This window comes from Vidua chalybeata, chromosome Z (assembly GCF_026979565.1).
Source record: "Vidua chalybeata isolate OUT-0048 chromosome Z, bVidCha1 merged haplotype, whole genome shotgun sequence".
Classification (NCBI taxonomy): Eukaryota; Metazoa; Chordata; class Aves; order Passeriformes; family Viduidae; genus Vidua; species Vidua chalybeata.
In genome coordinates, this window is record NC_071570.1 from 638463 (window position 1) to 651590 (window position 13128).

Here is a 13128-nt window from a genome sequence, read left to right on the forward strand (position 1 = left end):
GGACCCACTGCCTGGTGGGAGGTGTCCCCTGGTCTGTGCCCAGCACCCCTGGTGCTGCCCAAGCCCCCTCCTGTTGGAAATCAGGATGTTCCACCCCGCACACAGACAAATCCTGCTCAATCCAAATGTCTCTGAGAACAATTTTCGCCTGGAGAATGTTCCTTCATTCCCATCTGTGCAGATCACAGTTTGAAATGCTGCCTGCACTTTCCAAACCCTTGCTTCACCAGAAAAAAATAGCCAGAGCAAACTATAAAAAAAAAAAAATAGAAACAAGGAAAAATCCCAACCTATGAAATGAATATGGAATAAAAAATAAGGGAAGGAAGTGCTGAAGCAATCAGTGCTCCTCCATTTGTTTTGCTGACAGACCCAGTAAGTTGTCCCAGTTCCCAAACTGGGGTTTACATGACACACATCCACAGCCCTAGCTAGCTGCTCCCTGGCATTCCTCGGGAATGCCACTGAGTCCTCCAGTGGAATCCTGTATCAATGGCTTTCCCAAATAAATCTCGGGGCTGCCTTATATTAATGAACTGTCACAGTTCCCATTGTTTTCCCAGGGCCTTGCAGCTGCATTCTTTCACAGGTGCTTGGCAGATCCAAATGAGGCTGGTTTGGGGTTTCAGGAGGGGACCAAATCCCTCCTCCAGCAGATTGTTGGGGAGTTATCCATGCGGGAAACACGCCTGCCTCAGTCCTCTTCCCCCCCACCCCTCACCCTCCTCGTGCTCCTGCTGATGAAAGTACAGCCTCAGAATCCCAGAACGGTTTGGGTTGGAAGGACCTTAAAGCTCCTCTCGTTCCACCCGTGCCGTGGGCAGGGACCCCTTCCACTGTCCCTGGCTCCGAGCCCTGTCCGGCCCGGCCTGGGACACTGCCAGGGACAGCCAGAGCGGCTCTGGGTCCCAGGAGCCAGCACAAGTCACCCAGGCACCACCAGCTGGAGGCAGGCGACACCGCGGCCTGTCTGGTTTGCGGTGCTCGGAGGGAGCTGAGCCGACGGCAGGCGCTCCTGCCCATCTGCAGGATGGCTGAGTACCCAGCAGGGAGAGGCCTTCTCGGGCGGTGACTGCAAGCAGGAACCAGCCTGAGTGCCGGGAGATGCCAGCCGGAGGCAGCGTAGCTGTGGATGGACTCGAGTGAAGCTCAGGAACATCAGGTGTTTCCCCTGGAGCCTCAGGCCAGACCTGGAAAGGCCTGTCCTACGGATCTCCCGGCTGCTGCACCTTTCCCGGTGGCCACGCAGCACCCAGCGACAGGAGGGTCCCTCCCAGGTGGGGACAGGACAGGAGGGCAGCTCCGTGACAGCTGAGAGTTCTCATAAATGATCTCATTTATTACAGACTTGGATACTCAGCTGGTGTAAATCCCTGACTTCTTTTTCCCTAATCCCTCATTTCTTTGCAACCTTTTCAGCTCCCTCTCTACAGACAACATAATCAGTGGAGCTGAGCAAGGCCCTGGAGCTCCTGCTGGAACAGGAGCTTTTGGGGAGAACTCCACACATTTCCACGGCTGCTTGTAAACCATGACTGGATATTTACTAACTACATTTAGTGCCCGATAAGGAGCGAGAGAGCATTGCAGCCGCAGGTTCTGAGCCTGCCTTTGCAGCTCTTGCTAAGGGAGGGGATCCTGCGTCCCTGCCTGTGTGGGAGGCGGCCCAGAGACACTGCAGAAACGCGTCCGTGTCTCCCATGCTCCACCTGGAATGTCTGGAAGCTGCAGCCGGGCCTCTGCTGCGGAGCGCCCAGCCTGGCCCTGAGCGCTGCGAGGGCGGGGCAGCCCCAGCTGCTGCGGGTCACTTCACAGCCGCCCCCGAGTCACAGTGGACGCTCGTGGCACTTAATGTCATCTGTCCTCTTCCCGAGTGGGCAGAGGAACATCGAACTCCAAAGGTATCAAACCGGAGTCAGTCAGGCTGGAAAAGGGCTCCAGGATCAGGGAGCCCAGGCTGTGCCCCAGCCCCCCTTGTCACCAGCCAGAGCGCTTAGTGCCACATCCAGGTGTTCCCTGTCCCTTGGACACCGCCGGGAATGGGGGCTCCAGCACTGCCTGGGCAGCCCTTTCCACGCAGAAATTCCTCCTGGTGTCCAGCCTGAGCCTCCCCTGGCACAGCTTAAAGCCATTGCTTTGAAAAGGAATTTGTTTCCCTCCAAAACATTCAAACCAGTTTGCCATGAAAATTAGCTCAAGTCCTCATGTTCATTCCAAATAATCAGCGTCTCCTAGACCTGGAAATGACATAACTGTGTGCCCAGTTCACAGGATTTAAATCCAACCTCAATCTCTTCACTAAGCACAAATACTTGTCTTTTTTTTTTTGTAAAGTTAGATTATGTCCTAGGCTGCTCCCAGGAAAACAAAGGTTGGAATTTCTATGGTTTAATAGAAGGAGATTAATATGGAAGTGAAACCAATCTACTGTTAGAAAAATAAGCAGAATCAAAATCCATTTAACTGAAACCTGCAGCTCTTTATATTGCAATCATAATACACTTAGAGGAGCAGCTTCCCCAAAAACTGGCCTTGTCACCGATAGCCCTTTATTCGTCGCTCCGTGTTCCTTGTCAAGGAGCTAATTCAGGCAGCTAATTGGGACAATAACTAATCCAGCCACGTATTCCCCCAATTATTTCCTTCTTCATCCCTCTCCTATTCTTACTCCCATGTATTTCTTACAGCAGCTTTTAATTCAATTACAAGGACGGGACTCAGCCCGAGGGTCCCCAGCCACCGACGGGTCCAGGCTCAACAGCAAACAGCAATAACAGAAATAAGATATGAAATCAGATATGAAAGGATTTATAACAACAACAGCAACAACACATTTTTGCCAGCAGTGGAGAGACCTCAAAGAACACTCAATAATGTAAAGAACACCATACGGGGGAATAAACTGCTACATCTCATCAGCTGTCCCAGAGGGTCACTCCAAATGATATTCCCAGAGAAGCCGTGGATGCCCCAGCCCTGGAATTGTTCAAGAAGAGCCTTGGAGCAAGGGATTTGAAGGATCGTCCCCCTGCCTTGGCCACCTGGGACCTTCCACTAGCCCAGGTTACTCCAAGCCTCGTGCAAGCATTTTTCCAGATTTGCAAAATACGAACAATTCCTGCTGAAATCTTGATAAGAGGTTGCCTTATTGTATTTTCTGTATTCTTGTCACCACAACCCATGGATTTCCATAATGACCTACATATGCCCATTACAAAAATTGAAAATACATGGAAAATCTCTTTACATCCCCTGCACCTCTTGGCCTTTTCCCAAATCCACTGTTTTCTCCCTAATGGACTGCAGTATTCCATATCCATTAGTGCAACCGAAAATGATGACATTTCACTTTAATTGAAATCAAACATCCTATTTCATTAGGGAATTAGAAAACAAACCAAATTTTAATCGCAATTCAGGCAAATGCAGAAGAATATTTCCCCACCTCCAGAAGTACCTTCCCATGGAAATCTGCAGTATTTCTGAGGCAATGAATGAAACATATTCTTTGCAAAGCTGTACTGAAATTAGCAAGTTTACATTCCCCTCTAAGCCAAACTAGCCTCATGTTGACACCATAACAAGGAAGCACAAAGGGAGAAACTGCATGGAAATTACAAGGTTTTTCTTGCTCCATTTTCCCACTTGTTTATTTTCGGGAAGTGGAGAAACAAACACTCTGGTGACTGGGGGGTTTATCCTATAAAATTTAATAAGTCCAGCTTCTGTTTTATCACAAAAACCAGTGTGGCAGGTCTGGATCACATGGATTCATCCATGGCATCAGCTACTGCAGGCCCATAACATTAATCAACTTATTTTCCCAATCACCATAGGCTCAGGGAATGGTTTTAGGGATTGTCCAGTTCCATCCCCCTTGACCTCTTGTCCATGCCCTATCCTAACCGGCCTTGGACACTTCCAGGGAAGGGGAATCTGATAAAATGTCCCCAGTCTGCTTGCTGTGAATTCTGAGGTGGCCAAAGGCCTCCCTGCTCAGCCAATTGTCCACATGGAATTCCTGTGGCATGCTGAAAACAGGACATATGGGGACAGTATAAAATCCAGAGGATTAAACCTGGAAAATGAATAATACCGGGGCCAGGGTGGCAACTGGGTTACCCCTTTTCCTACTTAATTTCCAAATAAAACCTCGCAGCCCGTTATTAACCAAATCCATCATTAATTTGAAGGCAGCATCCCTGGAAGTGTTCAAAGCTGGGTTGGACGGGGCTTGGAGCATTCTGGTCCAGTGACAGACCCTTCCAAGCCAAACCATTCCATGATTTTATATCATTTCCACACACACACCCCCATCCCCCGCCTTTCCTCATTCCCGTCTTTATTTTCATTTCCACCGCTTGCTTGTGCACCAGCCCCATTGCGGGCTCAGCACCCAAAAAAAAAATTGAAAAAAGGAATAATTCAAACCTACCTCTTTTCGCGGGATACTGAGGGCTGAGCAGGCTGAAAGTCTTCAAGGGTCTGATCACGACTGAAGCGCTGAAACCCCTCACAGACTTTGCTGATGCTGAGGGAGCTGAGGGGGCTGGAGCCCCTCACGGCGCCTCGGCAGCGGCGCGAAGGCGAAGGCGGGAAACTTCGCCGGGCCTCTGAGGGGTCAGGGCTGGGCCAGAGCCCCGAGGCGCCGGCCCCTCAGGGCGGAGTGGTGTGAGCTCCCTCAGGGCGGAGTGGTGTGAGCTCCCTCAGGGCGGAGTGGTGTGAGCTCCCTCACGGCGGAGTGGCGGGAATCCCCTCACGGCGGAGTGGCGAGAATCCCCTCACGGCGGAGTGGCGGGAATCCCCTCATGGCGGAGTGGCGGGAACCCCCTCACGGAGGGGTGGCGTGAGCTCCCTCAGGATGGAGGGCACGAGCTCCCTCAGGATGAGTGGCGCGAGCCCCCTCAGGGCAGGGTGGCGCGAGCCCCCTCAGCATGGAGTGGCGCGAGCCCCCTCAGGATGGAGTGGCGCGAGCCCCCTCAGGATGGAGTGGCGCGAGCCCCCTCAGGGCAGGGTGGCGCGAGCCCCCTCAGGATGGAGTGGCGCGAGCCCCCTCAGGATGGAGTGGCGCGAGCCCCCTCAGGGCAGGGTGGCGCGAGCCCCCTCAGGATGGAATGGCGCGAGCCCCCTCAGGATGGAATGGCGCGAGCCCCCTCAGGATGAGTGGCGCGAGCCCCCTCAGGGCAGGGTGGCGCGAGCCCCCTCAGGGCAGGGTGGCGCGAGCCCCCTCAGGGCAGGGTAGCGCGAGCCCCCTCAGGATGAGTGGCGCGAGCCCCCTCAGGATGGAATGGCGCGAGCCCCCTCAGGATGAGTGGCGCGAGCCCCCTCAGGGCAGGGTGGCGCGAGCCCCCTCAGGATGGAATGGCGCGAGCCCCCTCAGGATGAGTGGCGCGAGCCCCCTCAGGGCAGGGTGGCGCGAGCCCCCTCAGGATGGAATGGCACGAGCCCCCTCAGGATGGAATGGCACGAGCCCCCTCAGCGCCCCCCACGGGATCGGCTGGGGGCCGGGAGCGCCGAGAAGCCCTTGGAGGATCCATGGGAGCCATAGAGAGTCTGCAGGACCTGAAGCCCTCCGGGTAACTGCTGAGGTGGGTGGAACAAGTTGCGGCGTCTGATGATGGTTTGAGGGCAAGTGAAACCCCTCACAGGCTTTGCTGAGTGCTGGGCGGGATGAGGGGCCTGAAAGCCCTCACGGTTCTGGCGAGGGGTCTGAAACCTCTCACGGGGTTTGCTGAGGGCTCTGAAACACATGTCTGCTGAGGAGGCTGGAAGCCATCCTAGGTCTTGCTGAGGGTGCTGAGGGTGCTGGAACCTCTCAAAGATGTGCTGAAGGTGCTGAAACCCCTTATGGGTGTGCTGAGGGTACTAAAACCTCTTACGGATGTGCTGAGGGTGCTGAAACCCCTCATGGGTGTGCTGAGGGTGGTGGAGCCTCCCATGGGTGTGCTGAGGGTGGTGGAGCCTCCCATGGGTGTGCTGAGGGTGGTGGAGTCTCTCATGGGTGTTCTGAGAACCCTCATGGGTGTGCTGAGGGTGCTGGAGCCCCTCATGGGTGTGCTGAGGGTGCTGAGACCCCATGGGTGTGCTTAGAACCCTCCCGGGTGTGCTGGAGCCTCTCCGGGGTGTGCTGAGAGCCATCCCGGGTGTGCTGGAGCCCCTCCCGGGTGTACTGAGAGCTCTCCCGGGTGTGCTGCCGGTGCTGGAGCCCCTTACGGGTGTGCTGGAGCCCCTCCCGGGTGTGCTGCCGGTCCTGGAGCCCCTTACGGGTGTGCTGAGGGTGCTGGAGCCTCTCATGGGTGTGCTGAGGGTGCTGAGACCCCTCATGGGTGTGCTGAGAGCCCTCCCGGGTGTGCTGCCGGTGCTGGAGCCCCTCCCGGGTGTGCTGGAGCCCCTCCCGGGTGTGCTGGACCCCCCATGGGTGTGCTGGAGCCCCTTACGGGTGTGCTGAGAGCCCTCCCGGGTGTGCTGCCGGTCCTGGAGCCCCTTACGGGTGTGCTGAGGGTGCTGGAACCCCTCATGGGTGTGCTGAGGGTGCTGAGAGCCCCTCCCGGGTGTGCTGAGAGCCCTCCCGGGTGTGCTGCCAGTCCTGGAGCCCCTTAAGGGTGTGCTGGAGCCTCTCCCGGGTGTGCTGGAGCCCCTCCCGGGTGTGCTGAGAGCCCCTCCCGGGTGTGCTGAGAGCCCTCATGGGTGTGCTGGAGCCCCTCCCGGGTGTGCTGAGAGCCCTCATGGGTGTGCTGCCAGTCCTGGAGCCCCTTACGGGTGTGCTGAGGGTGCTGGAACCCCTCATGGGTGTGCTGAGGGTGCTGAGAGCCCTCCCGGGTGTGCTGAGAGCCCCTCCCGGGTGTGCTGAGAGCCCTCCCGGGTGTGCTGGAGCCCCTTAGGGGTGTGCTGGAGCCCCTCCCGGGTGTGCTGCTGGTGCTGAGAGCCCTCATGGGTGTGCTGCCAGTCCTGGAGCCCCTTACGGGTGTGCTGAGGGTGCTGGAACCCCTCATGGGTGTGCTGAGGGTGCTGAGAGCCCTCCCGGGTGTGCTGAGAGCCCCTCCCGGGTGTGCTGAGAGCCCTCCCGGGTGTGCTGGAGCCCCTCCCGGGTGTGCTGCTGGTGCTGAGAGCCCCTCCCGGCTGTGCTGCCGGTGCTGGAGCCCCTCCCGGGTGTGCTGGAGCCCCTTAGGGGTGTGTTGAGAGCCCTCCCGGATGTGCTGAGAGCCCTCCCGGGTGTGCTGGAGCCCCTCCCGGGTGTGCTGCCGGTGCTGGAGCCCCTCCCGGGTGTGCTGGAGCCCCTCCCGGGTGTGCTGCCGGTGCTGGAGCCCCTCCCGGGTGTGCTGGCGGCACGAAGCGCTGCGGTGCCGCTCGTGGCCGGGCGCAGCCGGAGCCCTCCGGGCAGCGCCGCGGGCCCGGCCGTGCGGCGGGCTGCGATCCCGCGGGCCTGCGCGGAACACGTGAGGGGCGCAGCGAGGGGCGGCGGGGTCCCTCCATCTTGTGAGCCCCGCCGCGCCGTCCCGCCCGCTTCCTCCCGCCCTCCTCCTCCTCCTCCTCCTCCTCCTCCTCCTCCTCCTCCTCGTCATTGTCTGCGAGCGGCGGCGGCGGCGCTTATAAGGCGGCGGGCATTGCCCGGATGTGAGCGGCGGGCGATGCGGCTGCCCGGGCGGGATGCGATCGGCCGCGGCTCGGCGGGGGAGGCCGCGCTGCTGAGCCGGAGGAGGCGGCGGGCGCTGCTCTAAACTTGGACCAAGTTGGGGAACGGGCGGCCCCGCGCTCCCCCGAGGGGGGGAGTCGCCTGGTTTTTTTTTTTCGGGATTTGGGCTTTTTGGTTTTTGGTTTTTTTTAAGGAAGGACAAGGAGGGGGCAAGTCCCCGAGAGCCGCGGCGCTGCGAGCCCGTCACCATGTGTCTGTAAAAACAATAGGGCAAAAGTTGTCGGACCTTCTTTTTTTCCTTTTTTTTTTTTTTTTTCCTTTTTTAAAAAATTTTTAATTTTTTAAAATCTAATTTATATTATTTTTGTGGCCGGTGGCCGGGCCCCCCAAATCCCAACAAAGCCAGGTGTAGTGTGCCTGTAAAGCTGTGGAATAACCCGGAGCAGGACTGACACTTTCCCTACTTTTTGGTGGTTTTGGAGGGTCACACACGTGTGAGACAATAAAGCACTTTGGCAGAAGATTCCTCTCTTTTTATTTTTTTATTTTGATTATTTTTATTCCTTTTTTTTTTCCTTTTTTTCCCCCCTTTGGAATATTGTGAACATATTTGTGGCCATTTAAGGTAAAGTTCCAATTTGCTGTTAGACTAACTTGTCTGTGTTTTTTCTTTTTTTTTTTTTTTTTTTTTCTTTCATTTTTTTTTTTTTATTGAAATTGTCGATCCCGATGTGTTATTTAAAAAAAAAAAAAAAAAAAAAAAAAAAGGAAAGAAAAGAAAGTGCAAGTTCCGGGCTGTGTAAATCTATACATTGTATATACATTGCATAGATACGATGTAACCACACGTGTGGGAGATACACCAAGGTGCAGACGCGGGGACTCGCTGCTTTATTTCCTACCGGAAAACGAACTCCAAGGAGTTCTTTTTAGTGGTGTCCGGCCTGCGGGAGGAAAATACGGAATAAAAGCGGCAGAGGGGATGAGGGGAGAAGGAAGGGCGAGGGGAGGGGAGGGGAAGGGGGGGGCTGGCAGCATCCCCAAAAACTTGCGCGTAAATCCAAGGGGCTGCTTTGCAAAGTTTGCACCGATGCTCTGGGAAAATGGGAGAGCTGGGCGTTGGGATTGAGCCGGGAGGCGGGAGTAAAGCGACCAAAACAAAGCAGGATTACAGATAAAAAAATATAAAAAATAAAAAGACGAAGGGAACGGGTAATCCAAGGGGGAAAAAAAATATTGTTCCTTTCGGCCAAGTGCCCGCGTCACGTGCGTCCGCGGCCCCGTATAAACGCGCTTCGCCATGTGTGTGCGCGAGCTGGGCGAATCCAACGTGGAATCCTTGGAAAAGTGCGGCGGGAGCGGGCGGGAGCCGGGCGCGGAGCTCCATGAGCGGCGGCGGCGGGTACGGAGGCGGCGCCGGGGCTCGGCGGGCTCGGGGCCGCTGCGCTGGGCTGGGCTCCGCGCCCCTTCCCTCTTCCCTTCGCTTCCTCGGCTCCCCTCCCCCCGGGCGCTGCCTCCGCACAGGCCCGAGCCGCTCCCGGGTTGTTGTCGGCCTTATCCCCCCCCTGCTCTCCGCAAATTAGGAATCGGGGCTAATTGTCCCCCGCTGCCCCCCCGCCCCCGGAACCTGCACTTCGCGTCTCGCCGTGCCTTTTTTTTCCTCCTCGCTCTTTGCCGTTTCTGCCTCCAAACGCTACTTTGCGTGGAAGAAGGAGAAGGGAAAAAGTTGGGAGCGGATGGCTGTAGTTTCTTCTCTGGGATCCTCATTCATTCCTCGCTGAACCTCCTGTTGCATAAATGATGCTCCGGGAGCGAGGCTTTGCCTTTTTTTTTCTCCTCCGGATTTGGGTTTAAGAGTGGATGTTGCCGGGTTTGGCTCGCCTCTTTGGAAATACAATATCGCTTTTTTTTTTTTTTTTTTTTTTTTCCTCTTGTTGTTGTGTTTTTGGTTTTTTTTTTTTTTTTTTGCTGCCCCTCCATCTTTTTTTTTTCCCTTCCCTTCTTCTTCTCAACCACCCACTCCCCGACCCCCCTTGAAAAAGCAAAATCCGACTGTGTTTCCTGCAAGGCTCGGGATTTCTGATTGCGGTTATTTCCATGTTTCTAGGTTTGTGTGATTTTGCTAAAATGCATCACCAACAGCGAATGGCTGCCTTAGGGACGGACAAAGAACTGAGTGATTTACTGGATTTCAGTGCGGTAAGAAACAACGGTGGAAATTAGCAACAGCTGTAAAAAAAATTCTAGCTGCTCTGTTAACAACAACAAAAAAAAATCCAGCCAAAAAAAACCCTAAAGCAACAAAACCAACCCCAAACTGTGCTCTAAGTGCATTGGGCAATTTTTAATCAGCAGCTAGAAGCATGGTAAATATTTTTTTCGCTTTAAAAAAAAAAAAAATCCAAACTGAGTATTTTTAGTCTTTCTGATTGTGTGTGATGGGAGATGCAGGCGCGTTCGCAGCTTGGTTTCATGTCTCGGACGGCTCAAATAATTCCTGCCAAAAGAAACGCCCCGAAAACTGACCATTTCTCATCATTCCATCATACCAATATTGCACTTTTATTGTGCTTTCGATTTTCAAGCCTTGTTGGCACATGAACTAATTAATTGCTAATGACTCGCTGATATTCTCCTTTCGGTTCTTCCCTTGTTTCGATTTTGGCACATGGAAAGTGCAAAGAAATCCACGACTGTCTCAGTTTAAAGTTTTCCCTGAAATCTCCTATGGCTTCTGCTGGCATTAAAACTGCTCCAACCTTCTCCTACCCACCCTAGGCAGGATTTGGGAGTGATTTTCGAAGGAAAGAGGGATTTTTGTCCCCCTGGGCTTGTTTGGAGGCCGAACGTTGCGCCGGACGCGTGCACTTGTCTAGTTTTGTCAGGCTCCCCCTCCCTCTCCAGCCCCTTCCTTCCTCTCCCCATCCCCTCCCTTCCCCCCAATATGTCAGGAATATCTCTCTATCCACTTAGTTATTTATTTTGGGGAAGAGCTTTTGCTGGGAGAGGCAGGTCTGCTCCCAAAGCCCAGCAAGCCCCCCCCCTTTCCCCTGTGTGCTCCAGGCTGGTGCTGCTGCTCCAGCCTCGGCTTCTGAGGGATGGCTTGGGGAAGTTTGGCCAGGAATCGTAGCCTGCGGCAGCTTCGCAGCCCCCTCTCTGCTTGTTGGTGCACTTTTCCCATTTGTTCCTTGGCTTTTTGCAGGCTCTGACTCAGGGAAGGTGCGTATTATCCACTAGACACGTCGGAGAAGGGAGAAACCAATTAGGGTCGAAATAAACGCTGGGAAGAGAGAGAGGAGTGCGAGAGGGAGGGAGAGGGGGCGAGGAGCGAGCCTGGCTTCCAATTGCTCGGTGGGAGAGACGGAATGAGAATTTAGGGCAGGTGGCACTTTGCATTATTATTATTTGGGTTCCCACATGCCAGGCAAATCCTGGAGCGGGATGGAAATGGACGTTGCTACGTTGATGACCAAGGTTGCGACCCATCCCAACTTTTTCCGCCTTTGTCGGTGGGGAGAGGGGAGCGAGCCCCGCTTCCCAGCCTGGAGAACGCTGCTGGGCACCGGCGTGGCTCAAAGGCTTCGGCGAGGGCAGATTGTTTGGGAAGCTAATGAGCCTGATAAAAGCGGGATGCTGGTGGCGAGGGGCGCTGGGGGCTGGAAGGAATCTGGACGCCTTTGCAGGGCTGTGGGGGCTGACGGTTCGGGGGAGAGAAACTCCTGAGGAATGTGCAAGGAACTTTGGACTGCCAGTGGACTCGGGAATTGCTTGTTTTGCACTAGTAATGCCTCTTTGTTTTTTTTTAGATGTTTTCACCTCCTGTGAGCAGCGGGAAAAATGGACCAACTTCCTTGGCAAGTGGACATTTTACTGGCTCAAGTATGTACCGTTTTTTCTTCCATCCGTAGTGAAAACGTTGGGATTTATTTATCCATAGGCATTACCTTTGTTGTGGTGCTTTAATCTCTTGTGGGGAGCAGATTCGTTCGGATTGCAGCGGAATTATTCCTAAGCACTGGTTATTCTTATTCTGATTTTTATTATTGTTATTATTGTTATTTCCACAAGCCTGGGAGGTTTTTAGAGCGTTGCCACACATTTCTGATTTTTTAAAAACCCCTGGACTTCTCCTCTGTTTAATCATTGCTTAAAATTGTTCTAGTTTTACAGTAGATTTAGCTTTTTCTTTTAGTGATTTGAGCCCTGGAGAATTTTTTATTTCCAATTCCAAAGCCTGTCTTTGTCTGTCGGGGACGATAGTCAAAACCTCTTGTGTGCAAATTAATTTTGTGCATTAGAATTGAAGCAGAATCGAGGCTGTTGCAGTTAAATAAATAAAACAAGTATCCGAGAATAAACACCAGGAAAAAAAAGTCTTTAGGATTAGAGAGGGCTGTTTGCTGATGGAATATTTTTTGGGAATTAAAATATTCAAGTGACTTTCTCTTGCTGCTTACGCCAGGGCATTTTGTTTTCAAACGTGAGAGTGTTTTGGAAGACTTTCCTGAAATTTAGGTGGATGATTTGTTCCTTTGGCTGTGGTAGGGCTGATGGGCATCTCCCGCGCTCCCTAAAAACAGGAGTGGGATGACAAAAGCAGTCTCGGAGCTCTCTGCAGTAGACCATGTGTGGACAATAATTGTCTGGCAACTCAAGTTTATAGAGAGGCTTTTATGTGCCTGACAGATGAGGGCTCCCAAAGATCCCTGCTGCACATTTCCTTGCTCTGGGATGCAGCTGCTTCTCAGTGCCTCGACGTACAGGTAGGCAGTTGCGGTGTTCTCAGTTCCCAGGCAATTCCACATGCCAGCACACGGGCCGGCGTACTCCACCCGGCTCCTGCTCTGTCTGGGCACTTTGGGCAAGGCTTCCCTGGCAGCCCCCAGAGAAACCCCTCCTTGCAGAGAGTTTCATACCTGCTGTTTGCAGGTTTTCTCAGTTCAAGACACCTCTCCTCTTTATTCAGGGTTTGATTAAATGCGCTGGGACATCATTTAGCTTTTTATTTCCAGAGCGGGATTTCGGCTTGGAAGTTTGGTCTGGTTTTTTTCAGATCAATCTCCGCCTAAACACTCATTTTGTGCCTTTTATTCTATTTAGACCTTCGTAATAACAACCTGGGTTTGTTTTATCTTCACAAACTTGCTTGTATTGTGAGATAGCAACTTGGGGAATTTTGCTGCTGGGTTGGGATAACTTTCCAAATATGAGCTATAGGTTCGAATCCCAGTTTTTGTCCTTTTCTGACATAATTTTTGAAGTGATGAGGCCGGATCTCGAATCTCCACTCTATTTGTTTTCACTGGAGAGGAGCGCGGAGTGGTTGTGCCAGACAAATCAATTTGTCATGCTCAGAGCCCAGTCCATGCAGCAACCACCACTTGGGCTGACAGCAAATGACTCCGGAGTTATATTTAATAATTCCTCCTAAACCTCATCTCCGGAGTCATTTGGATCAGGACAATTCGGAGCAAAGGGAGTGATTAAATTGCGTT

The 13128-nt window shown here is 53.5% G+C and overlaps 1 protein-coding gene across 1 annotated transcript in view; it reads left to right on the forward strand.

Moving 5' to 3' along the window:
• Nucleotides 1–9198: 9198 nt before the first annotated feature.
• Nucleotides 9199–13128, forward strand: part of TCF4 (transcription factor 4) — a 97204-nt gene continuing 93274 nt past the window's right edge. Inside the window, exons 1-3 of the mRNA XM_053931318.1 lie at nt 9199–9503; nt 9741–9832; nt 11440–11512. Coding sequence (XP_053787293.1) covers nt 9494–9503; nt 9741–9832; nt 11440–11512 — 175 coding nt within the window. The 5' untranslated portion in view covers nt 9199–9493. The remainder of the gene's footprint in view (nt 9504–9740; nt 9833–11439; nt 11513–13128) is intronic.